Genomic DNA, 27,647 nt, shown 5'->3' on the forward strand with positions numbered 1-27,647 from the left:
TATCCCAACATCCTTTTTTTCTTTTTAGTAGCCAGTTACAAAAGAAATCTCTTATACCTTTCTTAGCTTTGTAATGTACACATGGAAAAATACACTTCTTGCAAGTCTTGCTTTTGGCAATGAAAACAGATGAAACCATGGTCTTCTTTACTGAATACTTCTGATTTTTCAATTAAAACCTGAAACTGTTAATCTACATTCCATACACTCAAGAAGCACCTAAGAAATATGAGTACTATTACCCCTTTCTATGCTCGTTAGCTCTGCCATGGTAAAACACATTCATCATGTTAGCACCTGCTCTTAAATTACATCCCAACTCTTTACACAGTTCTAACTTAAAACTCTAAGTCCCAAGTGCTTAACAGTTTTGAAGAGCTTACTGGAAAAGGTTCTTTCCAACTGGCACCAACGATCGATGGCCTTACAATGGCAACATTTAGCTTTGCTCCTTCTTGCTGCACAACATACTCTGCCAATGCCTTGGTGTATATGTACGTGTTAGGTCTGTCGCCTATCAATTTTGGTGTGATATCATTTACTAGGCCATCATCCATCCATCTGGCAAACAAAAAAAATTACATGTACAAAAATTCCAAATATTTTATCATAGATAAAAACCTACTTAATTGAACTTTGTATGAACCTATGTATTGCTCTGATTTAAACATTTTCACAATAACCATTTTCTTTTCTCTCTGTGAGTGTGTTGTTGTCATTGTTGTTTTTTTAAGACAGGATTTCTCTGTGTACCCCTCCCTGGCTGTTCTGGACCTTGCTTGTAAACCAGGCTGATTTTTAACTCAGATTCACCTGCATCTGTCTCCTGAGTGCTGGGATTAAAGGCCTGTGCCACCACACCCAGCTTTCAAAATAACTGAAGAAAAAAAGTTGTCTCTTTAAATATCAATCACAGATCCACAATCTACAACTCCTGGATCAAATAAGAACCAATAGTCCTTTTATAAATCGTATGTTAGATAGCAAATTTAACTGACCTAAACCAACCATAGGCCTTTAGAAGGTATCATTTAGTTTAAACATTTAGCATTTCATGTGTCTTTGATCAGGGTGATCAGGAATGATAAGGTAAATCAAAATGAAGTAATTTACTATCAAATAGTTAAGAGTTCCTTTCCAAAGTCCAAATAAATTCCAAAATGTATCAAACCTCATATATTTCATTAGAAACTAAAGATGTTTATTACTTTCTAATAGAGTAACCAACAAATAAACACATTTGTTATTCACATGTTTACATTTAATATAAAAGGTCTAATAATCTAAATATTTAAGATGAACCACTGGAATTGTACATCTTCACAAGTGACATTAACAAATACTAGGATTAGTAAAAGTATTGAAGCATGTTATGAAATTCAATTAACAACCTACAATGCAGGTTTAATGCTTTAATGATCTCAACAGCTCTGAAGATCACCTGTTAAACAACCACAATCAGGTGATGTCCCAGTCTTTCCTCTTTTTACTCTAAGGCGCTGTGTCCTTGTTTCCAGATACTTGTCTTTCTTGCCTACTAAGTATACAATTAGATTCTGCATACTCGCTAACAACTAAGCATACTACAACTAGGGAAGCTTAAAATGCTTCACATGTGGAAGTACTTTGTGTATGTGGAAGACTCAGAACGTTAAACTGCAGGCAAATACATATCCAATGTGAGAAAGACTATAAAGGATGAGTTCTGAAAAGTGAACAGGATAGGTAGTTGGTAGGTAGGAGACTACCACCCACCCACACCCCTCAAAAAAATCTTGCTGAAGAAAGACTTGGGCCAGTAATCCTTATTTCTCCTGAGTTTACAGAGCAAACTCGTGAATCATTTACTAGATAGACTTCTTTGTAAACAAGGAAAGGAGAAAAAAGATTCAGGTCATAAGCTCTTCTCATTTCTTTACATGCCTGCATAAGCCAAGACTAAGAAGTCAAAAAGTAGTATTGTTTCATTAACTTCAGTTTTCTCCAGAATCCAAATACATCTATTGATCTGTAAGGAAAATGAGGTATATATTTAGGAACATCTTTGAAACTGAGTCATAAAATAAAGTAGATAATTCTCACAAGAAATGTCTCAGTCATCTCTGGTATTTCTTTTCTTACAATTCATTTCCTCAACATGAAAAGCCTTTCTTAAAGATCATGTGTGTTTAATTCTGAAGAAATCAAGGCATGGTAAGAATCAAAAGTAAGTAGAATATCTGTGAGGAAAGATGGAACCAAGGAAAAACAAAACCTGTAACCAAAAAAAAAAAAAAAAAAAAAAAACCCAAAACAACTCAGAGATATATACTGTTTGAAAACAAACAAATTATGTAAGGATGTAATAGCTGTTGGAATGCCTCTATAATTGTAGTCCAAAAAAACAAAAACAAAAAAACAAACCCAAGAGCCCATGCTAAGAAAGCACAGACTAAAAAGCAAGTGGCAGTTGTGTGCATACACTTCACATAATGCTCTACCAAATACACATGTAGTCCTTAGTAACAACTGCTGATGAGAGCCCGGTCCTTAGAGAAGACGGTAACTAAAGGATTATAGTTCCTATGATTCTCTTAACCCAAACAGCTTCTTTATAGGTATTGTCCACTGCAGGAGAGGAGGTCCTTTAGTAAATTAGAACCTTGTGATTAAGCAGCCATTGGTCTCTGATCCACAGACGCTAGAATTGACTACCTAAAAAAAACCAAGCCTCTAACACATGGATAAATTATTCAGAGGCCTTTCTCTAATCATTAGCTAATCGAAAGGGAAAACTCTACATTGACCTCATCAACAGACATAACCCTGTACAATATGGCAGAGGATATGCAGAGTAAATACATACATGCATATGTTTATTTGTAGCACAGGGGTTAGAGGGAGTGAAGGGTATATATATTTGGACTCAGAGTCTTAGAATTAAAAGCAATGTGTATAAATTCAAACATACTCTAAAGAATCAATCAGCTTCTTGGGATCTACAGGGGGTGGATAAACTACTTCATCAATATGCTTTCGATTGCAGTAGGCATACGCTGTTGAGACATGCATGAACACTTCCAGATTCTTCATTTGCTGTGCAAGGAGAATAAGCTGTCGTGTAGCTATCACATTTAACTGGACAGCATCTCTGCAAGAGAAAGAGACAACGAAACTTAGAAACCTTATCTTTTTTCTTTAATCTATTTACAAACCAAATCTGAATTGTATTAAAGAAGTACAGAGAAAAAAAGCATAGTTAATTTGCAATTCCTCCTTTAGCTCTGAGTTGTTATATTTTATTTTAATATAAAGACTATTCACTATACCAAGTATGTGTAAATTTTCTGAATATAAACTCCAATAAGGGTTTGAAAAACAAAGCATACATTGTGATGTATAACAAGATTATGTACAAAGCTATGGAATCAGATTGGGCTCAGATCGGTGTGGTCTCACTTAAATATTCACTTAAAATGCTAAGTTGCACAAGTACTCAACCCTCAGCTTCCTCATCGGTAAATGGGAACAAGAAACAAAATCTCCTACCAAAATTAGGAAAGACTAAATGAAAAGAATAACTTGTATGCATTTTGTATGTTATTCTTGTCAACATCTCAAAACAGGCAGCTAGTAAATATTAAGATGAAGAGATAGCAGAAAAATGTTTTTCTATACAACTGTTCCTTAATGGTCCATGAAGACATGTATTGTACAACATAGTAATTATTAGACTTAATAACAATATACCAGAACACTAGAAATCACTCGTTTTTAAAGTGATTCAATACAGGAAAAGTTATGTGGGGTCACACACCTATTGATTAGTTCAGTTCAGCCACTGCACATGGACTATACATGCAAACATATAGAGGGGTCCCAGGCCAGAGAGACATCATCCTGTCTCTTATTGTTTCAGTAACCTTTAATGGCTGAGCCCAAGATATCCTACGTTAGAGTGAGAAAACGAAAGCTGAATAGCACCTAAGGAATCCGCAAGTTGTCCTATGGCTTTCAAACACACACCTGCACATATATAAAGGTAGAGGGAGTGACAGGTTGGAATACTCAACACTACTGAGTGGTAAAACTGGCAGAGTAGTTTTGTTATAACCACAAATTAATACAACTAATCTAAAAGAAACTAGAATAAAGTACCAGCAATTATTGAAATTATGCATTTATTAATCTAATAATCTAATTTTTAAAGCAAAACCTCACCCTAAGCCTAATTTTTCAAACAAGAAATAAAGTTTTTATACCAAGTGAAAATTACACATTATGTATCAACATGATAGAATATCATATAGTCACTAAAATATAACCATGTAAAATATTAGAAACCTATAAACTGCCAGGCAGTGGTGATGACACCTTAAGTCCCAGCACTGGAGAAGCAGAGGTAGGCAGATTTCTTTGAGTTCAAGGCCAGCCTCAGCTACAGAGTGAGTTCCAGGACAGCCAAGGTTACAGGGAGAAACCCTGTCTTGGAAAAAAGAGGAAGTGAGGGAGGGAGAGAGAAAAATGTAAATTATTTCTATGCTAAATTTAAAAGGTGAAATTATTAAATTAATTTTCAGGACTATGTAAAAATGTTACTGTGGTTTGTATATGCTTGATCGGGGAGTAACACTATTAGGAGATGTGGCCTTGATGTGGCCTTTGAGACCTTCCTCCTAGCTTCCTGGAAGTCAGTCTTCTGTTTGCCTTCAGGACATAATGTAGAACTCTGCTCCTCCTTCACCATGCCTGCCTGGATGCTGCCATGCTCCGGCCTTGACGATAATGGACTGAACCTGTAAGCCAGCCCTAATTTAATGTCATCCTTATAAGAGTTGCCTTGGTCATGGTGTCCTTCACAGCAGTAAAACAGTTATGTTTAAACATAGATTCAAAGAACTTTGAGGGATGTGTTTTTAAGACGGGGTCATGTGGCCCAGGGCTGGCCTGGAACTACCTATGTTGCCTAGGATGACCTCAATTTTATGATCTTCCTACCTCCACCTCTTGAATCCTGGGATTATACACATGCAGCATCACTCCAAGTGTGAAATACATTTATAAAAATGAGAATGGCTTCGAGCACTTTGCAAAATGTTCATATTGTCAGTATTTTAAAAATATGTCACAGACAATTCCATCTACCTGACTGTACAGCAATACTTTGATATTGATCTGTCTGAAAATAACGAGGACAAGGAGGTTATTGTTTAGGAAGAGGTATACTGAGAAACTGAGAATATTTTATTACAAGCTCCTGAGGACAGGACAAGAAGTTCTGGGTCACCAGAAACAAGGACTATCTCATAAAAGGAAAATAAATAAACAAATGACTTTAGACTATTTTTTTTCTTTTAATTGCACCTGATATTTTATTGAGAAAAATTAGAAGGGAAAAAAATTTTTTAATGAAACTAGGGTGGGGTCTTAAAATCACTTCAAATCTCAAATAAGGAGTGAAAAAAAAAATCTGTTCAAATGGAAATCTAGCAAGAGACCTTTCACAGAGAGGATACTATCCACCAGAGCATTAGAGAACGCACTATTTTCTTTCTCATTTACAAAACAATGGGGATCAGAAGGGTAATGTTTTGGAGAAAGGACACAAGGGATATTCTGTTGCATTGTCCTGAGAATGGTGACAGAGTTTCTAGGTCACAGAAAATGAGAATAACTCAAAAGACACACTCCTGTGCCTTGAGTCTCTCCACTCTGTCTGCATCCGAGAGTCCAAGCCTAAAGCCATAATAAAATAACATAAGTTACTTTAGTATCTGCAAGACTAGTTAACCTCACTCAATGGAAACCCTAGTTTCTATTTTGTTTGACTTCAGGCTGAGTTCTTTACATACTAGACCAGAAAGTAAACAGAAATAAAATTATATTTTGTTGGAAAAGCATCTTAAGACAGGCTTGCTAGAAAGCAAATAAGCTAGTGTAGCACTTCCCTAATGCAAGCATAAAAATCACTTCAGAAAGAAAAAATTAGTAAGGAAAAAAATTATTCCATTTCAATGGCTAATAAGCTTTCCTATTTGTCTCCTACAGATATCCCAAATTATTCAAAAATCTATTTGATGTTTTTATAAACTTTACTCCAGAGCTTATATTAAGCTTAAGATACACTTGGGAGTATATAAAAATGAAGGTACCTTTTTAATGATTGAAATAAGGACCAAGAAACTACATTCTAAGTAAGGCCATTTTGACAATTTTCTTTTCCACTCTTCTCATTCCCCACAAACTACTGTCTCAATGATCTCTTATTACTATTGTAAGAGTCACTTTTAAAAAATAAACTTGATAGAGACAGATGTTTAGGGTCAGTGACATCAAACTTAGAAGTAGGCATCTATAATTGTTAAGCTGTGTCTAAAGCAATGGCTCTGAAAGAGAAGCGTAAGTGCAGCTGCTCTTCAGGATAGCCAATGTTTCTGCTAAATGGAAGGAGGAGTCTCCAAAACTGCTGGGTCAAGTATACTCAAGAAACCTACTTTTTAAAACATGTTTTCCAGTTATTATAGTTTTCTTTTTAGAGGTAGAAAAGGGAGGATTTCCCTACAGGAGCACTTCTAAAAAAGCTCACAACCTGAGACTGAGCCAGGGACAGAACTAGAAAAATAGTCATCACAAAATGCCCAAACAAGCACCAGGATCCACCACAAGCCCTTCCCAGCATTTCTCTAGTCATATTACATTCTTACAGTCTGAATAATACACTTAAGATTCCACCATTCCTATATCTTAATCGGTGCTTTCACTCCTTTTAGAAACCTACCTCCATACTCATCCCCCTTAAGCCTCATCTCCTAGAACTGTTCCATTCCTAATATCTCATATATTTTCCCCAAGCCACTAGATTATTCTCTCTCTTCTGACTGTTTTTGACCTCATGATGGCTTCTCACTTCTTAAAATTCCTTTCCATGCAACTGATACTGTCCCATCTAGTGAATACAAGACCTCATGACTAACTACTTAAGCAACTACTTATTCCCCTCTTCCTCACCTTTTAGTCCTGTCAATTTCTCCCCATTTAATATTTGAAAAATATCTAAAATTAATGAGCTTTGCCTCCTCAACTCTCAACATATGCTGTCCAGTGCTGCCTGCATTTAGTTCTATATCAACAAAGTTAGCACATACCCCAGGGCTTTGTGAAAGAGTCCATACACAAACTTATCTTGGTTCCTCTCCAAGGATCCAGATATGGTGAATCCCCTCCTCCTACGTCCCCTCGTAGCAACAGTTTTATACCATGTGATATCTGTGACTTAGCAGATGGTGACTGTTATAACTGGTTTTTCCCTAAATGGCTATTATAGGCTATTTCCAGTATTTCTGAATATCTGGCCCAAGTCTAATGTTCTATCAATATTTAAATGTAAACATCCATTAAATTTGATTCACAGAAATAATTATGATGTGACTAGGGATAGAATAGTGAACATTCATATCTTGACATAGAAGAGAAAAATGATAAATTATCTAGGCTTTCTACCATGGTCTCTCTGGTATAAGAAATAATAACAATCCAAAGGGAACACAAAAGTAATATACTGTGGTCCTTCCTGTAAGGGTTATTTTGGGGGCTGGAGAAATGGCTTAGAGGTTAAGAACATTGGCTGCTCTTCCAGAGGACCCTGGTTCAATTCCCAGCACCAGTTTGGCAGTTCATAACTCTAACTCCAGTTCCAGGGCTTCCAACACACTTATGTAGACACATTCAAGCAAAACACCAATGTACATAAAAAAAGAAAAAGGAGTCATCAAAAAATGTTAAGGTTATTTTGATGTGTTTTACCCTAATTAATGTTTTCTGTTAATAAAACTTCCCTTTAAAAGCACCTAATTTCCCCCTTTAAGTGGACAAGAACTATAGTATCTACTGTGCACCAGCCCCTGAAAACTACTAAGTTTAAGGTGGCTATGTAAACACTTATGTATGTAACTCCAAGGCTTCTTCCCTTTTCTCCATAGTGTTACCTCAGCCACCTCAGGAGTAAAATGGATTCGCCTACAATAAGCTTGGTAAAGTTAGGAAGAAACAAGTGAGCAATGCTTTGAGGGCTGTAAAGCACAACCCTGAAACTGTAAGAGAGTGGTAGCAACTTCATACACCAAAATGCTTGGTATTGTGTTCTCACACAAAGTGATTTCTATTAAGAGTTATATTTTTATGTTAAAAAAAAAATATGGGGAGTACTGCCAAAGCCATTTACAATCAGAGCTTAGCCTTTTAAGCATTTTTGAAGAGAAGGGCATCACAAATATTCTTAAACCTAAAAACAAATGCATTCTCATTTAAACTAGTATAAGATTATATAATGAGATTAACTTGTATATTTAGATACACCATCAAAAATAACAGTCCTATAAATTAAATGCCATTATTTGAAATATATATTCATTTACTTTCTAAAAAGATTTATTTTTAGTTTATGTGTATGGTTGTTTTACCTGCATATATGTCTGTGAACCATGTATTTGCTAGTGTCTACAGGGGCCAGAAGAGAGCGGCCAATCTCCTGGAATGAGTGCAAGCCATCATAAGGGTGCTGGCAATCAACTGAGGACCTCTGGAAGAGTAGCCAGTGCTCTTTGCTGCTGAGCCATCTCTCCATCCCTTCACTTTATTTTTATTTATTTATCTTTATTAGATATTTTCTTTATTCACATTTCAAATGTTATCTCCTTTCCTGGTTTCCCCTCCAACCCCATCCTCGCTCCACCCCTGCTTCATCAACCCACCCACTCCTGCTTCCTGGCCCTGGCATTCCCCTATACTGGGGCATAGAGCCTTCACAGGACCAAGGGCCTCTCCTCCCATTGATGACCGACTAGACCATCCTCTACTATATTATGCAGCTAGAGACACGAGTCATACCATGAATTTTCTTTGGTTGGCAGTTTAGTCCCAAGGAGCTCTGGGGGTACTGGCTAGTTCATATTGTTGTTCCTCCTATGGGGCTGCAAACCCCTTCAGCTCCTTGGGTCCTTTCTCTAGCTCCTTCATTGGGGACACTGAGCTTTGCCAGTGGATGGTTGTGAGCATCCACTAATGTATTTGTCAGACACTGGCAGGAGACAGCAATATCAGGCTCCTGCCAGCAAGCTCTTGTTGGCATTCACAATAGTGTCTGGGTTTGGTGGTTGTATATGGGATGGATCCCCAGAAGGGGCAGTCTCAGGATGGTCATTCCTTCAGTCTTTGCTCCAAACTTTGTAACTCCTTCCATGGGTATTTTGTTTCCCCTTCTAAAACCAAATAACCCTATTATTTTTAAAATACTTAATACCGGAATGTTTTTTGTTTTTGTTTTCAGAAGGATGTAGCCTGAAGTTCAAATATTTTAAATTTAACTTTATTTTTGACATTACCTTGTCCCTTAACAATGCCACCAAAGCAGAGTTTTTCAAATATAAACAGAGTGACTATAACATACAAGCCATTTCTTAATATGCAAAACTTGAGCCTAATTTTGATCACTGTTCTATATATTGTATAGGTAGAATGGAAGCATAGGGGATTCTGACACTACATGAAAAGGTGACCAAAACAGCTACTGAGTGAACTATTCCTACCTTCCTACCCAAGTACATCCTATTTTCTTCTAGTTCACTGTTTGCTTATATCCTATTTCATGAAGTCATGGCAAGGTTTTCTAATTGGCATATACTAGCTATCTTCCATATAATAGCTATTTTCTATGTTTCATTTAAAAATGATAACAAAAGAGAATTCTGTTATCGAAAGTCACTATTAACTTATGACAATTTTGTATCACTCTCAAAACAACTTCAATAAGAAGAGGAGTTAACATTATGTCTATAAAGTATGAAATTCAAATGTTAGTAAGTATCTGTTCTTACCTTAAATTTTCATTAAATCTTACAGTAGCTGCACAGTGGAATATGACATTTGTAGAGTCTATAATGATCTCCTTATCTTCTTCACTGAGAGCCAGTTTAGGTTGCGTGAGTTCACTGTTGATCGCTATAATTTTCTCTCTAAAATCTGGATTTTCATCTCTCAACCTGTCGAAAAGCTATCAAATGGGAAGATATTTATTCTATGGGTAGATATTTATTCTAATCTACTTTCAAAGCCTACTGTAAACTCTTTCCCCACCAAAGACAGTTATTTTAACATTTTAGATTTCTTGGGGCACAGAAGACTGCTCATCTTACAGACACAGACTTAAGACTCAGCGAGTTCAAGAAGTGCTCCAAGAAAACAGATGGTAGTCAGCAACACAAACACTAACTGTCCGTGCTCTGGATAAGTAGAGCTGCTTTCTGCCCACCAGTACTCCCATTACTTCCTACTTTAAGTTTACTGATACCTTTTCAACGTTCTAAAACATACTTCATGATCAGCTATTTTACTTGCTGAGAGGATACTGAGGGCGGAACTCTGAGCCTCTTCACATATTCTTGTTAAGCACTCTCCATCTAAGTTATTTATTTACATCCCCAGCCCGTGATCAACTATTTTAGTTGAATTTCCACCATCCAATCAAGTTTCTTTTCCTTGAGGCATTCCTATAAATCAATGGTTCTCAACCTGAGGTAATTTTGGTCCCCAGTAAACATTTGGTGATATGTGAAATACTTGTCAGAACTGGATCCTAATGTATATAGGCCAGGGATCCTGTTGATCACCCAATAACATACCAGTACTTTATAAGAAAATACTATCCAGGGTGAAAATGTCTTCAGCACAGTTAAATAAGTAATACCTTCCCCACTCCAATACTGTTAATATATTAATAATATATATATTCTATCTATGTTCTTTATTTCTGTTTCAAAATCATGGTGGGCTACAGAGTTCCAGTACAGTCAAGGCTACACAGTGAAATCCTATCTCAAAATAAAAATAAAAAACAAAACAAAACAAAGAGTAATTTAAACCTTATTAGAAAATTTGGTCTATCATAAAAGAAAGCTTTTTTCTTTTCCTGATTCTAGTTCACTGCCATATTGCAAACTTACTAATTTTCCCCCAGATTTACTTTTGAATACTGAAGCAAAATCCTAAGCTAATCATGCTTCACAAAATTCACACAAGCATGTTCTTTTCACCCCTTCCATATGCTCAGCTCCCAAACTTACCTTGCCACTGAGGATTTCCTCCACTCGCTCTTGGGGTGTCTGACCAGCTTTTTGCCTCACCAAAACATAGACTGAATTCACCCTGGGACAAGACCTCAGCAACTTTTCCAGAAGCACCTTGCCTAAGAAACCAGTGGCTCCGGTGAGAAGGATATTCTTCCCTTCGTAGTATTCTGGGATTGAAACCATCGTGACTGTGAGAGAAACATGACAACATTAGTTTACAAATGTATGTTCAATCTTACTAGGATCTCCCAGTTTCCACATAAATATTTTAAAAGGTTGGCAAAAATCAAAATTGAATTTTGACAACAGAAGAATCCAACTTTTGTTCATTATACTACAGTGGAAGCAAGAATGGATTGCAGCTCCCTCAAGAGCTACTTCTTTCCTGGATTATATCAGACAAGTCACTCACATTTTCCGGTCCCAAGTTTCCTTACTTTAGTTCAGTTGTATTAAAAATATCTCTAAAACTTCCTTACAATAAGAACTCAAATATTGATTCAACCTCTGTTAAACCCTGATTACAACTGAACTATGATTCTGTTCCCAAAGAAATTTATAACACTGAATGGATGTCAGCAGACTCACTGGGCTTGAATAACACACCAGGTGTCACATCACCGGTCATCAACCACTGAAACAGGAAGAGGTAACATCAAATCCTTTCTTCTACACATACTTGATAGTAAGAAAAAAAAGTTGTGAAAAATACACAAGAAATTGGTGTGTGTGTGAATGGGGTGAGTACAAGAAGGTCTATGAAGTATGTTACTATACGAGACTATTACACTATATTGAAATCTAAACTCTATGCTATTTAGAAATCCATACCCATAGAATGAAATAGTAACACATGCCCAAGGGCATGCAGTACAATCAGAGAGGAGAAAAAGCTTCAATAGTACTTTAGTCTCATTTAAGCTGAAAAGTGTAACAGATGCATATGTTTTATGTCCTAGAATCTTCTAACTTACATGTGTTCTGAAGGTGTGGCCCATCTTCCCTAGACAAACATGGCAACCACTCCTCAAAAAGGCTTCTCTTTACAGCAAATGGAGAGCATCACAGAAAACAACTGTACATAAGGCAGAGATCGATCGTGGGGAGCCCAGCCCCAACATATATATCTACATCTTTATCACAGCTCCTCCATCAGGGAATATCACTTAAGGGGAATGGAAAGATTTAAAAAGCCAGAATATCAGGAAGTCAGCCATAAAACAGTCTCTCCTGGAAATGGCTACATAAACAAGATCGAAACACAATGGGCAAGTTAACGTGGGACAGGGAAATCTAGCAACATTTCACCCCTAGACAAAGAACTACAGGGAACTTAAATGCTGTAAGAAGGAGAATCATCATCCTCTCCCTTACTGGTTGTCCAATGCAGACTGGTCAGCCTTGAAACCATATACATAAAAGCAGTAAAAGTGGACTCAACAGGCTCCACCTATTTTTGCATACACATATATACATATATGGATGTAACAAATACAACCAAAGGAAAAAAGGCTATCAATTTTAGAGTTGTGGGGAATATAGGAGGAGTTAGAGAGAGGGTAGTTAGGAATGGTTGGAGGGAGGAAATAGAGGAGGAAGGGATGCCATTTTATTTCAATTATTATTTTTTTAAATATAGGAACAAAAATCTATAGATAAGCAAAAGGAGTTTAGAATAAAACAGAATGACTTCTAGAAAACAGATGAGAATGAACTGACAGAGAGGCCATGGTAGAAGAAAAGTAATGTAAGGAGGTCAGAGCTGTATTTATCATCTCAACTGAAACCCAGGAGAAAACACCAAACTCAGGATCAGAGTATAAAGTCAAGGTACTCAAAAAGCACGCACAGAACAGCCAGACCACTCCTATCAGTCTGATTTTCTGTATGAACATTGCTCTACCCTTAATATTTGTATATGCTTGAGAAGGGTATCCAGATGGGTGTTTGAGACAAAACTGATATAGGCTAAGCCTTCGGATCAAGGAGGCTTCACAAACAATATTAGGCTCTTACCACTCTTATAGACTGCCCACCAGAACTACTTTAATAAGACCCTGTTGCTGAAGACACCACATACACTGGTTATAAGGCATTGCTGGAACCAAGTTGGAAGCTTCTTCCTGTTAGTTAGCGTTCATTGTACCTGAAAGTACTATGCAGTTTGCTGGAGTGAAGGTAGCAACTGTCTTACTCAGCCATGAACCCTAAAATCTGCAATACCAACTGGCCAGGCAAGATGTGCTCACCCATGCAGTGGTGTATAACTGTTATGGAAATAACCAACTGCTTTTTACTTTACTGTATTTGAGGCCTACTCCACAACAGAGACTTCATATCTGGTACTGTAACTTGATCTAAAACCCCATGGCTACAAACAACTTAGACACTAAAGGGGAAGCTTACTATTGTTGCCAGGTAAATTACCACGGCAACAGCTGTTTTCCAAATATCTACATTTATACCCAGATAATCCTAGTTAAATTCTTTGGATCTTAGAGAAAGAGAGAGACAGACAGAGACACACAGAGAGAAACAAAGAGAGAGAGAGAGACAGACAGGGAGGGACAGATAGAAAGGGAGAATTAGAATGGAGACTAATGGGGTTAGAAAGGAGATACGGGACAACAGAAAGGACATTAAGGGACTACACATGTATAAAGTTATCAAAACAAATTCATTAAAAGTTTTAAAGTATTACATCTGCAAAATAAGTACTACAAAAAAGGAACAAAGATATACCATGTTTGGAAATCAGCAAGCCAGATAAAGGTAGAAAATCCAAGGAATAACTTACAAAGAATTAGTGAATGAGTTTAGCAAGCTCCTATCATGGATGGGCAAAGAGTTAGCTATTGGCACTCCTAAGAACAACAAAAAATTATCATTCAGAAGAGGGGAAAACTCTTAGCAAGTAGATGTTTCTCTAAGTGACACTATATTCTCTGATTCAAAAGTTTGGCAAAAAGAAGTTAAAAGTCTCACAAAGTGCTGTTTACCAAATATTACCACTGCCTTCCAGGAATTCACTAAGGTTTACTTGCCAAAAGTGTTTTCCAACAGCTGTTTTAAAAAAGAATATTTTCACCTAAAATCTCATTAAGAGAAACATACCATAGAGCGACTTAAGATATATTCTTAACTAAAAATTCAAATCCAGATTCTGCCACTTAAGCTAAAGCTACTACTAATCAGAACCTGTTTTATTTGTAAAATAGACAGCATGCAGGTCTTATAGGCAAACAAATCCTAAAGTGACCACATGAAGAATTAGAAAATGACTAGGACAGCAACTTAGATACAAAATAAACTACTTTTAAGTGCATTTGCCTAACAAATATCCTAGTTCTAATGGAAGGGTAATCAGGTTAATAGTTTTGGAAACTTAAGTAATTAAAATTAAGGTCCTCTTCATTTTTAACTCTAAGAAAATTTACCACTTTAAAAGAAGTATATTTTTATTTCCAAGAAACAGACATCCCCTTACCCTGTAATGAAACAAAATAAAATGAAACAAAAAATGTAATTAGAGCTTCCAATACAATGCTGTGATGGTTAATTTCAATTTTCAACCAGATAAGATTAAAAAACCAAGGCATTAATGAGACACTGTTCTAAGTGTGACTGTAGGATATTTCCTCATTTAAAGCTCTCTGAATTTGATTTAAATGTTTCTGAAAACGAGCAAGCTATGGCTATGAAGAAACTGTTCAGCTCCAGTTTCTTGACTGTACCTTGTCCCAAGCTTCCCCACTTAGGTACCAACGTAAAGGTGAATAACCTTATTTATACAAATAAACAACTACCACCATATATTAGGAGTAACTTGGTACATTAAATTTACCAAGACACACTAAAGCAAGGCACTGAAAAACAATACATGTAAATGGCCCGCAAACCTAGGACAGAAATGGATCAAAGCAAAAGCAAGACATATAGACTGCAGCACAGAGCAGTAAACCATCACTTTCCCAAGGACTAATCCTGTCTCCCTCCAGCCTCTGCCAAAATCACCAGGCCAAACTCCTGTTTCTGTACTCATCTCAGCACAATCCTATATATAATTCAACTGTCCACTTTAACACTACCCAGACCTTTCACCTTTCTAACAATTGGTTTGTAAGCCTAATACTGGCTACCTGTATTTAATCTATTGTTTAGCTCCTTTATATTCTTTTTTACAACATTCTATAATCTAAATATTATTTGAAGTGTATTATGTAATTTTAGTGTTGCATTGTTAACAAATGATTTAAGAACTATAAGAAACACAATTTCAAGTGAAACCAGGAATATTGGTGAAGATGAGCTGGTAACATTTAAAAGATGAGCTGGTAACATTTAAAAGGCTCGCAAACTTCATTCAATATCTTTCTGACACTGTGGAAAGACACAAGCCACAGTTTGTCATAGCTGTCATAGCTCATTCATGGCAACAGGCATGGTCAGTAGGATTCTGTTCACCAAAGACAGAATGCAATGAATAGAAATTACTGACAAAATAACTGAAAAAATGTATGAAAAATTTTCAAGAAAATTAAGCCTTCTGGTGATACAGGCAAAATTCAGCACCCATACCAGATACGTTTGAACTAATAAACAAGTAATTTTTCAAAGAATCATTAATTTTATAGTGTAATTGTTAAGCTCGGTAATAAGATTATTTAAAAAACAGCATTATCTATTTATTGGTCAAATACAGTTAATGATATACAAATAATACAAACAATAACAATTAATTATTTAAATTAATGATTTTAGCAAAACCAGGCTTATATCAAGTATATGAAGATTCATAGAAATAAACCAGAACTACTCACTTACTGGCTGACAATAATTAACAAGCCCCCAAACACTCTTAAGGGCTCTGGTGCTACTCTCAGACTACTCCAGTAGATACAACACAAACATATAGTCACTCCCCCCACCCCCCACTTTGTTTTTCGAGACAGGGTTTCTCTGTCTAGTCTTGGCTGTCCTGGAACTTTCTCTGTAGAGCAGGCTGGCCTCAAACTCAGAGATCAACTTGCTTCAGCCTCTCGAATTGAATTCTGGGATTAAAAGCATGCACCACCATTGCCCAGCCATTCATGTTGCCCCTTTACTTAGGCTAGTCTGAAATTTTTAAACATAGAAATGGAGATGAACCAAAATAGTACTAATAGAGTAAAAATGGGTATGATAAGTTTGGAAAGCTTCCCAGCAGTATTTTAGGAACATTTTCAAACAACAGTATTATCTTTAAAAACTCTCAAATGCCCATTGGTAGTAAAATGTAATTACAACAACATTTTATATAGCAATGCAGTTGAAAAGAGCTCTTAAATATTAGCCAAAGAATACAGATAAAAATAATATAGTCTGTGAGATTCTCTTTATTTACACACACACACACACACACACACACACAAAGTCAAGATATCTCAGGGAGAAGGAAGGGGCACAAAGTAGGCTTTATGGGGATCTAATTCTCCACTCCCTTGGCACAAGCTGACTACATGAGTGAGCTTACCTTATGATTATTCACTAATAAAGCTGTACTTGTAAACATTTGATTAGACTTGAGGAAGTTTTTTTATATAGCAACTCCTATGTCATTCCTACGCTGCATCATCCCTCCTAAGTAGTCCTCCACATCTAACTGGATTCTAATATAAGCAGCATTGCCTGGGGGGGGGGGGGGGGGAGTCAAACAACTCTTTCAAAAGTGTCCTACATCAAATATCCTGTATGTCAGATACTTACATTACAATTCAGAACAGTAGCAAAATTAGTTATAAAGTAGCAACAAAAATAACTTTATGGTTGGGGTCACTACAACATGAGGCTGAGAACCATTGGTATACGCCTCTTTAGAAGTAACAGTATTTAAAGCATACTAACTGCAAGTATATACCTGAGTCTGGCCCAAGAACTCAAAAACTTCAGTCTGAAGCTGGGTGCCACTTAGGCATTATGCTTACAAGAAAGACAAGCGCAGCTTTACAAAGCCTCAACTCATAAGGAGCCCAAAACCTTAAACCTAAATTCTGTTACTTAGTGCATCAACTGTTAAGGTGTTCACCTACCCACAACACTCTAGTTCATTCCCAATTCTCCAAAGACACTAGACAGAGCAACAAACCACCACCCTAAGGCCAAATCTCTCCTATTCCCTGGTTTTGCATATGACATTTTATTGTAATAACCATAAATAATCTAGAATTTCAACCTGTCTACCTTTCACTATAACTAACAGTTACATAGTCCCAAAGAGTTATATAGTCCCAAAGCCTAAAATATTCCATCTGGCCTTTTATAGAAAAAGCTTAGACAAAGATACTAAGTTTGTGTTCCTGTTCTAGGAATGCATTCTGATTTATCACTGTCCCTAAAACTCTTGACTCAAACGCTGACACACTCACAATATGCCTAACTATTATACTACTCTCTCCCCAGAACCTAACACTAAAGTAATGGTCTCTACTGAAAATGCTAGTCCCTAATATTGCAGACAAAACAAAAAACAAAACAAAACCCCCTATATGAAAGATTTAAGTGGTAAAGCCACATAGACTTTTGCTGTAATTCCTCTACACACTCCAACACCTCAAATGTCTTTACCAATCCAATTAACAACCAAGTTCAGGATACCCTTCCATGTCTACCCTTCTTTAAATATATCTTTCACATGTGCTCCTTGGGAGCCACAAATGAACACTTCACTAGAACTTCCCAAACATTAAAGTACTCAGAAATCACCTGGGGGCCTGTTAAAATGCTGATTCTAATTCAATTGGCCCTTGTTCCTGAAAGCTACTAAGTGATCATGGGGCCTCTCTCTGAACTGACCCATGTCTACTACCAGCTGATTGAGTTCCTGTGCCCCTGAGTAGCAAGGCTATTTAATAATTTATAATGATTTGGTTATTTTTGCTGTTGTTTTTATGTTTGTTTTGTTGTTATTTTGCTTTTTAATATTTTTTTCTTATCTATGTATTTTTTTAATGTATGAGTATTCTCTCTGCATGTATACCTTCATGACAAAAGAGGCCATCAGGCTCCTTTACAGATGTTTGTAAGCCACCACCTGGGTTCTGGGAATTGAACTCAGGATCTCTGGAAAAGCTGCCAGTAGTCTTCACCTCTGAGCCATCTCACCTGCTCCACAGATATTAGTTTTAATGAAAAGACACTGAAGTATCAGAATATTCCCTCTTTCATCCACTCCTCTTATACACTAACATCATATATCCACAATGACATGAAGCAGTGTTTCAAATTGTCCTAACTGGTAGAGCAAGATGCACTTTTATCTACCAGATTTCCAATCACTAATAAAAGTTTGTTCTTTTTTTTTAATCAAGTATACAAAAGGAACAGAATCTTAATGAGGGAATGGAATTTGGCAATGTGTATCTATAAAAATGCAAATGCCCATTACCTCTTGATCTTGAAAATATTTCTAAAAAGTATCCCCCAGTTCTTCTTTCCACATGTGTGAAAAGGCTGTACCCACTGCAGTAAAATGCAAAACCCTAATGTCCACTTTTACAGAGGAGCAGGTAAAACTTAAAATGTTCCTCTAGTGGTATATTCTGTATTTAAACAAAGAATAAAGTGGCGTGGCATTGAATATATTGGTATAAAGTAGCAATTCATGATTAAATAACCCAAGATGACATCAATATCATATCCCTTCCCCACAAAGTTCAGGGTTTGTTTTGTTTTGTTTTGTTGTTGTCTGGAATATTAGGGACTAACTAGCATTTTCAATAGAGACCATTACTTTAGGGTTAGGTTCTGGGGAGAGAGAAGTATAAAGCTAGGCATATTGTGAGGGTGTCAGAAAAGGGATAACAAGTCTTGAAAAGCCAGAGTTCCAGGAGGACCAGACCAAAACAGTGTCATGACAGGACTGCTGCATGTATGAACTCACAGCTGTGGTTACCTGCAAAGATCAAGCCACTCAACATTAAAGCATAGAAAAGCCTCTACCCGTAGCTGAGGAGCTACTGACAGCTGTTGGCTTCTGGGGGAGAAAAAGCCAGCTTTCTTTAATGATGTGGATCCTAGTAGATGGACCATACTGCAGTGGATGGCGTCACACCCACTGAGTATATGAACACCACAAACTGCATTAGTGAGTTAAGGAAAAAAAAAAAAAAAGACATGAATTTGGAAGGGGGTTGCCTGGAAGTAGATCTAGGAACAGTTAGAGGAGAAGCAGCTTGAGTGAATATGATCAAAATGACTGTGTTCATGTATGAAATTCTAACAAAATTTATAAAAATATTTAATATTTTAAAAAATATTAAAATAAGAAATTAAAACACTTAATAATCTTTTAAAAGTTTTTTTTTAAATGTGTGTATTTTTACTACATGTGTATCAGCGGACTGCTTACATGCAATGCCATGGAGGTCAGAACAGAGTGCTGGATCTCCAGGAACTAAAGTTACAGATGATCTTGAGATGCCATGTGGATGCTGAGAATCAAACCCAAGTCCACTGAAAAGCAACCCAGTACTCTTAACTGCTGAGCCATATCTCCTGCCTCTCTCCAAATATTACTTTAAAACATTAAAAATGCAATACATGGATATCACTTTTCTGGAAAAGGAATTTCTTAAATGTATTCATGTTTTTATGGATTATTTCTCAAGGAGAACCAAAAACTTGTTAATACTGGCGGCTTCTGAAGAAAGGTATCTGTAACTTAAAGTGGGGATGCAGGAAATTAGCTTTTCTGTATTTTTCCCTTCTACAAATTTAGAGATACTAAGGACTGAATGTGAAAGTTTCAAAATGGATGCCTAACTACTCAATCCTGCTTTCTATCAATTTCCATCTCCTAAAGCTATAACTCAAGGTTGGCTCTATTTACTTTTCTTTTAAAACTGTCTCTCTATGCATTTAATATACAAACACATTAGTCAAGGTCCACTAGTGGAGACAGCTGGGTAAACAGATGGACAAAGAAGAGAGTATTTCAGTTCTCATTCACTCTGTCTGTCTGTCTGTCTGTCTCTCTCCCACACACATACATACATACATACATACATACATACATAATACATAGACACACAGTGTGTCTGTGCATAAACAAAACCCCTGCATATATAGGAAAGGGACCTATATCCTCACCCCTTTATTTATTTATTTATTTATTTATTTATTTATTTATTTATTTAAAGTCAAGGCAGTGTTCTCATTGAATTGTCCAAACAGGCTTAAATTTGTTACTCTTGTGCCTCAACCACCCTAGCAGCTGGGATTACAGGTCAACACCACCAAGTCTGTCTTTATTCATTTTTAAGCTCCCAATTTGGTGTAATTCTTGTGTATAGCATAGCATATACAATATAAAATTAATTCCTTAATTTTGTTTATTTTGTTTTTCTATACCTCAACTGGAAAGTCTCTTGTCAGCAGCAGACAGGCAAGATAGTTAAGCTAAATGATCTTTTAACATTCCTTAAGTTGTATGACTTAAAAAGTAAAATTTAAGCTAGAGAGATGGCTTAGAAGAGAACATACTGTTTTTGCAGAGAACCTGAGATGGGTTCTCAGCACTCCCTTTAACTCAGCTCAAGGGGATCATATGCTTTTGGCCTTTGCAGACACTAGCACTCAGCTGCACATACCCCCACCCCAACTAAAAATAAAATAAATCTTATAAAAAAAACTAAACAAAAAGTAGTTTCAAATATTCCCTAAGAGGAAGAAATCCAAAATATTCTAAACCATGGGTCAGCAAAGATTTCCATAAAGGACTAAAAAGTAAGCATTTTCAGTTGTGTGACCCATAGCTCAGAAACAACTTTGCAACTTCTATTATAGCATAAAGTGGATTGTGTTTGGAATTGTTTGTCATCCCATCAAAACTCATGCTGCAGTTTAATCTCCACTGTGAATTATTAAGGGAATAGAAATCTAATTCAGCTATTATGTTTAGACATACACATACATTCCGTCTCTTGTCATACCTTGTCTGTCTTGGGACTTTGTGAACAAGGAAGACATCACCATATGCAGCACCTTGAGCCTTCAACTCTAAGCTAAATAAACCCTTCTTTATAAATTATTCCGTTTCAGATATTTCATTACAGTAATATAACATGGATTAGGCAGCAATAGAAAATAAACAAAATGGTAGGACTATGTTTCAGTAAAACTTAAAAAAAAAAAAAAATCAGAGAGCCACCATTTGTAGACCATGGATGCCAAGACAAGTTCTAAACAATAATTTCTAGTATTTCACGAGCATTCAGGAAAATGAAGCATGAATGAGAAAAACATCACAGTTCAAAAATACAGTCTAGAAATGCACTACTACTAACACAGGAAGAACACTATCTAACACGGCCAAGGAGTCATAGAGCATCAAATCAAGCCAGGCATGGCTCTCCCCACACTTATTTCACACTTCCAGCCTCTAGAACCATGAGACAATAAATTTCCATGAAATAAGGAGCCAAACTGTATGAAGACTTGTAACCATCACCCTAAAAAACTGATAGAAGGCCAAATGTCATAGTGACTATAATTAAGGCCCTAGGCAAATGGCCTTCTAAAGATGATGCCTAAGCTTCATGTCAAGATAAATATGCATTCTTCCCAACACACAGGAAGACAGCTGCAGCTACAAAAATACATTCTAAATACTTAAGGCTGGAACAGCTTTTCAAACAAGCACAAGAAAGAATAGGAGAAACAATGTTTTACATCCCAAAGATGAAAGATCACAAGAAGGTTGGGAACACAGAATACATCATCTGGGTACATGTGCTTATGGATCATATATCTGTGTGTCATCAAATCTCAGTGAATAGCAGCAGATGCAGAAGAAGTAGTATTCTGGTTCTATATCACTATTTAACGAAGGAATTTATTTTTTTAATTAGGTATTTTCTTCATTTACACTTCAAATGCTATCCCAAAAGTCCCCCATCCCCTCCCCATCCCCACTCCCCTACCCACCCACTCCCACTTCTTGGCCCTGGCGTTCCCCTGTACTGAGGCATATAAAGTTTGCAATACCAAGGGGCCTCTCTTCCCAGTGATGGCCGACTAGGCCATCTTCTGCTACATATGCAGCTAGAGACACGAGCTCCGGGGTACTGGTTAGTTCATATTGTTGTCCCACCTATAGGGTGCTTTCTCTAGCGCCTCCATTGGGGGCCCTGTGTTCCATCCAACAACTGACTGTGAGCATCTACTTCTATGTTTGCCAGGCACTGGCATAGCCTTACAAGAGACAGCTATATCAGGGTCCTTTCAGCAAAATCTTGCTGGCATATGCAATGGTGTCAGCGTTTGGAGGCTGATTATGGGATGGATCCCCGAGTGTGGCAGTCTCTAGATGGTCTATCCTTTTTTTTTTTTTTTTTTTTGGTTTTTCGAGACAGGGTTTCTCTGTGTAGCCCTGGCTGTCCTGGAACTCACTCTGTAGACCAGGCTGGCCTTGAACTCAGAAATCCGCTTGCCTCTGCCTCCCAAATGCTGGGATTAAAGGCATGCGCCACCACGCCCGGCTAGATGGTCCATCCTTTCATCTCAGCTCCAAACTTTGTCTCTGTAACTCCTTCCATGGGTGTTTTGTTCCCAATTCTAAGAAGGGGCAAAGTGTCCACACTTTGGTCTAACGAAGTAATTTATAACAACCACTTAATTCTTTCACAATTTCTTCAAGTCAGGAATTTAGAAAAGGCTCCACAAAACAATTCCAAGTGAACAGCCCTGGTTCTTGATCTTAAGTGTCCTTGCCTCTTGCAACAAGGCAGCCTGGGCTCCACAGTCACCTCAGGCTACTTAGACTGCTTACTGAGCTGCCAATGTGCTCACAACCAGAATGTGAATGTCCAGGCAGAAGAGCTCGCCTTTTCTGACAGGCAGAAGTCACTACAGTATAACTTTTTATTGACAAGTGATCTAAAGACAGCCCAACCTCAAGAGATAAACACTACCTCACAATCTCAAGAATTCTAATGGTTTTTGAATGAGGCTCGAATGGTGCCTCAAGCTGTGGCTGTGGCTATAGGATCCCCTCACCCAACTTGGCTCATGTTTTTTGCAGTCCAATGTCCAAGAAGAAAAAGATGAAGATAAATTAAATTCTGAGGACAAGTGTCTCATCCCTTTTAGTACTGTCATCACTGAACACTACCTTTAACTACAGCTAGGACAGCAGGTGAGTGAGCAAGCAAGCACATGTGCAGTATGCAGTTACATACAAGCACAGCATGGTCACAAACTCCTCTTTTGAGGGACATGTCTAAGATGAGTACCCACAAAGCAAACTAAGCAAACTAAAAACAACCTAGGCTTAATGCAAAAAGAACAGAGGAATTTATTAGAAACCCTAAGATGCTCCATAAGATAGATAGGGACTCTCAACAGGGCTAACAGTACCTTGCCTTAGTTGTTCAAGGAGTCTCTGGGTCCTTTCCTCAGTCACCAAATCTGCCAAAGGAAAAAATAAGAACAATTTAGTTTAACAATCTGTTTTTGTTTTCAGTGATGGAGACTGGCCCCAGTGCCTTGCAACATGCATTTTAATAAACCCTAACTGACTTCATTTTCTATTCTATAATCAAATTATACTTCACTGCATAGGACAAATAAAAAATCCAAGGATCTTTTGTTTGTTTGTTGATTTACTGCATTAAAACAGAGTCTTGCTATGTAAGCCAGACAGGCCTTACATTCAAGAGCCTCTATCTCCTAAATGCTAGGATTATAAGCATACACCATGTATTATAAAAAGGTTGGTTTTCAATACAAACACAGACCAAAAAAAAAAAAAAAGGCTAAAAAAGAAGAAATAAAACAAAAGGTAGACCACAATTATACTCAGTTTCCTTGTAAAGTTAGAGACAGTAGAACAGCAAAATAACTGATGGATTAATATTAGATTTTTTTTTAAAGGTTATCTTTTTTAGATTTAGGAAGAGTGAACTTTATTATCATACCAAATGAAAAAAATGGGATGTTTCACTGTTATAGCTATAATCTAATAATATTCTAGGAAGTCAAAAAACAGCTGAGAGCTTCAGCTTGGTAATACACAACTTTTACATGAATGACTCCATTTTTATTTATACAGGGTATGGTAGGGACAGACTAGTACAGGAATCTTACTACAATGACTTCTTGTAATTTTTATTTACCAAATGAGTACAGCAAATAATTGGTGTGTGTGCATGTATATGAGCCCACATATGTGGAGGCCAGAGTTCAACCTCAGGTCCCATTCCTAAGGAACCACCCACTTTGTTTTTTGAAAGTCTCACATTAGCCTAGAGCACACGGAATAGGCTAGGCTGTATAACCCAGTGAACCCCAAGGATAAGCCCACCTCCACCTCCCCAGTACTGGGAAAACACATACACCACAGCTGGCTCTTTATGGGTTCTGGAAATCAAACTCAGGTCCTCATGCTTGAGAGACATGCACTTCACCTACTGAGCCATCGACTTTCTCCCATATTATTTTTTAATTATTTTTTTAATTTAATTATTTTTATTCTTTAAGCTAGCAAAACTTTTAAAAATATGTTCCCATGGGTCTCATACTTTCAAATGTTTATACACACATACACACACACACACACACAAAGTTCTGAAGGCACATTGGAAGACAAAGATCTAGTTAGTGTCTTTTGCACTCTATTTTGGTAACTACAAAAGGTAAACTAATACACTTATTAACAAGAAAATTGTACATATATATATATATACATATATATATACACACACACACAACATGTTTTGAACACATGTACATTGTAAATGCAATCTATATGTAGTCTTTTCATTAAGAAAGTATAATACAGACAACAAATAAACAACCAAAATGCAAACTCAAAATGTACAAACTATGGTCACATAGCATAGAACAATGAGTTCTTTTTCCTCTTCTCAAAAATTAAGGCTTATCAGGCAGTTTTCCACAGACAAAAGAATAGCTTTAGCATCTTGGATAACATTTCTTTTTTCAATAAAAGATGCTAGTGTCCAGCTCTGTTGTAAGCATCCATTGAAGTAGACATAATAGCCACTCTGTTTGTCTACACAGACACTGACATAGCAGTATCTGTATTCTATGTCTCTAATGTCTAAGGCAGTTGGCATTGAGGAGTCTCAATGGTGCACTAGATTAGTTCTTGGGCTATTACACATCCATTTTGTACATTGATGTCCTTCTATACGCGCAACACTTGCACAAGAACAAGAATGCTTCTAGGATCTTATGATCCTGAAACTTTTAGATGTGGAGACTCAATCTCAAGAATAAGCAACTTATACTACATCAAAGAGGAAGTACCAATTCTATGACACTAAAATTATACACTTAAAAGTATTGTAAAATTTTCAGTATTATACATTTTCTTTTTTCAGTTTTTAAACTGCTAATTACTATAAAACCTATAGAAAATGAGCTATGTTCATGTTCATACATAGCATGTTAAAAAAAAAAGAGTACTAAGTAGAAAGAAATAACAAAAAAATAATACAAACAATCCTAACAGTGAGTTTAGTAGGGTGGGGGAATGAGAATCATTTTTACCACTTGGAAAAACAAATTCAATTCCATTGCAGGGAAAGAATTCTTCAAAGAAACTTGCCCATTAAGTCAGTCATACGTGATTTTATTTTAGACAAACTACTTTATAGACAAATGACTAGGCTGTATTTACTCCTTAATAAAAATATTTCCATATTAAGAAATTTTTATCTTAATATTTTTAGTCTCAGAGAAATAAAAAGGTGTTTAACACAAAAGTGTACTATTATTATTTCATGTTACCAAAGATGTAATTTCAAACCTTGTCAAGCCTGCAAAAGAAACTAAAATACTCTCTTTGGCTTATAAAGTTATGAAGATTGATACTGTACATAATGTATTTCATGATTAATATTAAAATACTGAGCTTAAATTGATGTTAAATGTACACTTTAACCCTTAAACATTACATATAGATTATATGACCCAAAATGGTATTAAATTAATAATTATGTATCTTGCACAGTCTAAAGTTTATTAAACTCTATTTACAAAGTTAAACTTTCAAAACAGGGTGACAAAATTGGGTATTCTATAAACACACCCATAACTGCAAGCATAGTTCTGACTCAATATGATTATCACATTGACTGACTTGTATGTAATCCTTAAAGCAGGAAATTGTTCGGACTCCCTGCGTCAGAGGTACACTGTACTTTATCTCTACTCTTGTATTACTTCTTCATAAGGTTTTTAAGGCTAAACCTTAAAACAGGGAAGTTTTGTTGTGAAATGAGGTTGGGAAACTGTAAACTATATCCAATCAGATTACAGAAAGTAGATTAACATATCAAAGACTACAAGATATCTAGAAGTAAAGAAACTAAGTGAACTTCAAGTCAAGCCCTTTACAAATTTCTCAACACACCTAGGAAAACAATGCCCATTTGTGGTCATCAGCTCAGCCATCTAAGTAATACTGCTCTAAAACTGGGACAAACCTCTGAATATAAATCACTTAAGAAAGGACAATTGTCCTTTGATGCATAAGGCTATATATGAATAACAATGTTCAAGTAGTTACCAAGAAAAAGATTATCAAAATACATGAAAGAAAGACTTCTTTCTGTATTCAAGTCTGGGTACTTCAGCTAGTAATGCTACCTCATCTGATACTCAGAAACGATGATAGTAATTTTCAAGAGAAACCGGTGCCAGTTAAATTCTGCTGTCTTTACCTAGTTTTGGTTTTCAATTATTGTCTTGATTTTTAACTGAAAAAAAAAAAATCACCATTAGTTTAGATTCACTGCCAATTTAGTTGTAGTTATTATTAAACTTCTACAATTTCATCATTGATTTTCTAACCAAGATTCCGTTTTTGTAATTCAATTAGGAACTATCATATTCCTAATGAAAATTCACCCAAAGCACACTTGGATCGGAGTAACAATTATTCCACTAGGAGTTACAGAGACAAAGTTCGTAGCTGTGATGAAAGGATGGACCATTTAGAGACTGCCGTATCCAGGGATCCATCCCATAATCAGCTTCTAAACGCTGACACCATTGCATACACTAGCAAGATTTTGCTGAAAGGACCCAAATATAGCTGTCTCTTGTGAGACGATGCCGGGGCCTAGCAAACACAGGAGTGGATGCTCACAGTCAGCTATTGGATGTACCACAGGGCTCCCAATGGAGAAGCTAGAGAAAGTACCCAAGGAGCTAAAGGGATCTGCAACCCTATTGTTGGAACAACATGATGTTCTAACCAGTACCCCGAAGCTCTTGTCTCTAGCTGCATATGTATGGAAAGATGGCCTAGTCGGCCATCACTGGAAAGAGAGGCCCATTGGACTTGCAAACTTTATATGCCCCAATATAGGGGAATGCCAGGGCCAAAAGAATGGGAATGGGTGGGTAGGGAATTGGGGGGCGCTATGGGGGACTTTTGGGATATCATTGGAAATGTAATTGAGGAAAATATGTAATAAAAATATTAAAAATTAAAAAAAAAAGAAAGTTTAAAGTTTAAAGAGCTTCAGAGTCACTCTT

General features: G+C 36.6%; 1 protein-coding gene across 3 annotated transcripts in view; it reads right to left on the reverse strand.

Moving 5' to 3' along the window:
- Positions 1-27,647, reverse strand: part of Far1 (fatty acyl-CoA reductase 1) — a 63,530-nt gene that overhangs the window by 27,144 nt on the left and 8,739 nt on the right. For all 3 annotated transcript variants that reach the window (XM_085841390.1, XM_085841391.1, XM_085841389.1), the window contains 5 exons: positions 23,496-23,546; positions 11,097-11,290; positions 9,852-10,027; positions 2,951-3,130; positions 384-561 (listed from right to left, as the gene is read on the reverse strand). In XM_085841390.1, the coding sequence (XP_085697516.1) occupies positions 384-561; positions 2,951-3,130; positions 9,852-10,027; positions 11,097-11,285 (723 nt within the window). In that variant the 5' untranslated portion in view covers positions 11,286-11,290; positions 23,496-23,546. Of the gene's footprint in view, positions 1-383; positions 562-2,950; positions 3,131-9,851; positions 10,028-11,096; positions 11,291-23,495; positions 23,547-27,647 lie in introns of those variants that run through there.

Source organism: Mus caroli, unplaced genomic scaffold, assembly GCF_978045245.1.
Source record: "Mus caroli unplaced genomic scaffold, Mus_caroli_1 scaffold_8, whole genome shotgun sequence".
Taxonomy (NCBI): domain Eukaryota; kingdom Metazoa; phylum Chordata; class Mammalia; order Rodentia; family Muridae; genus Mus; species Mus caroli.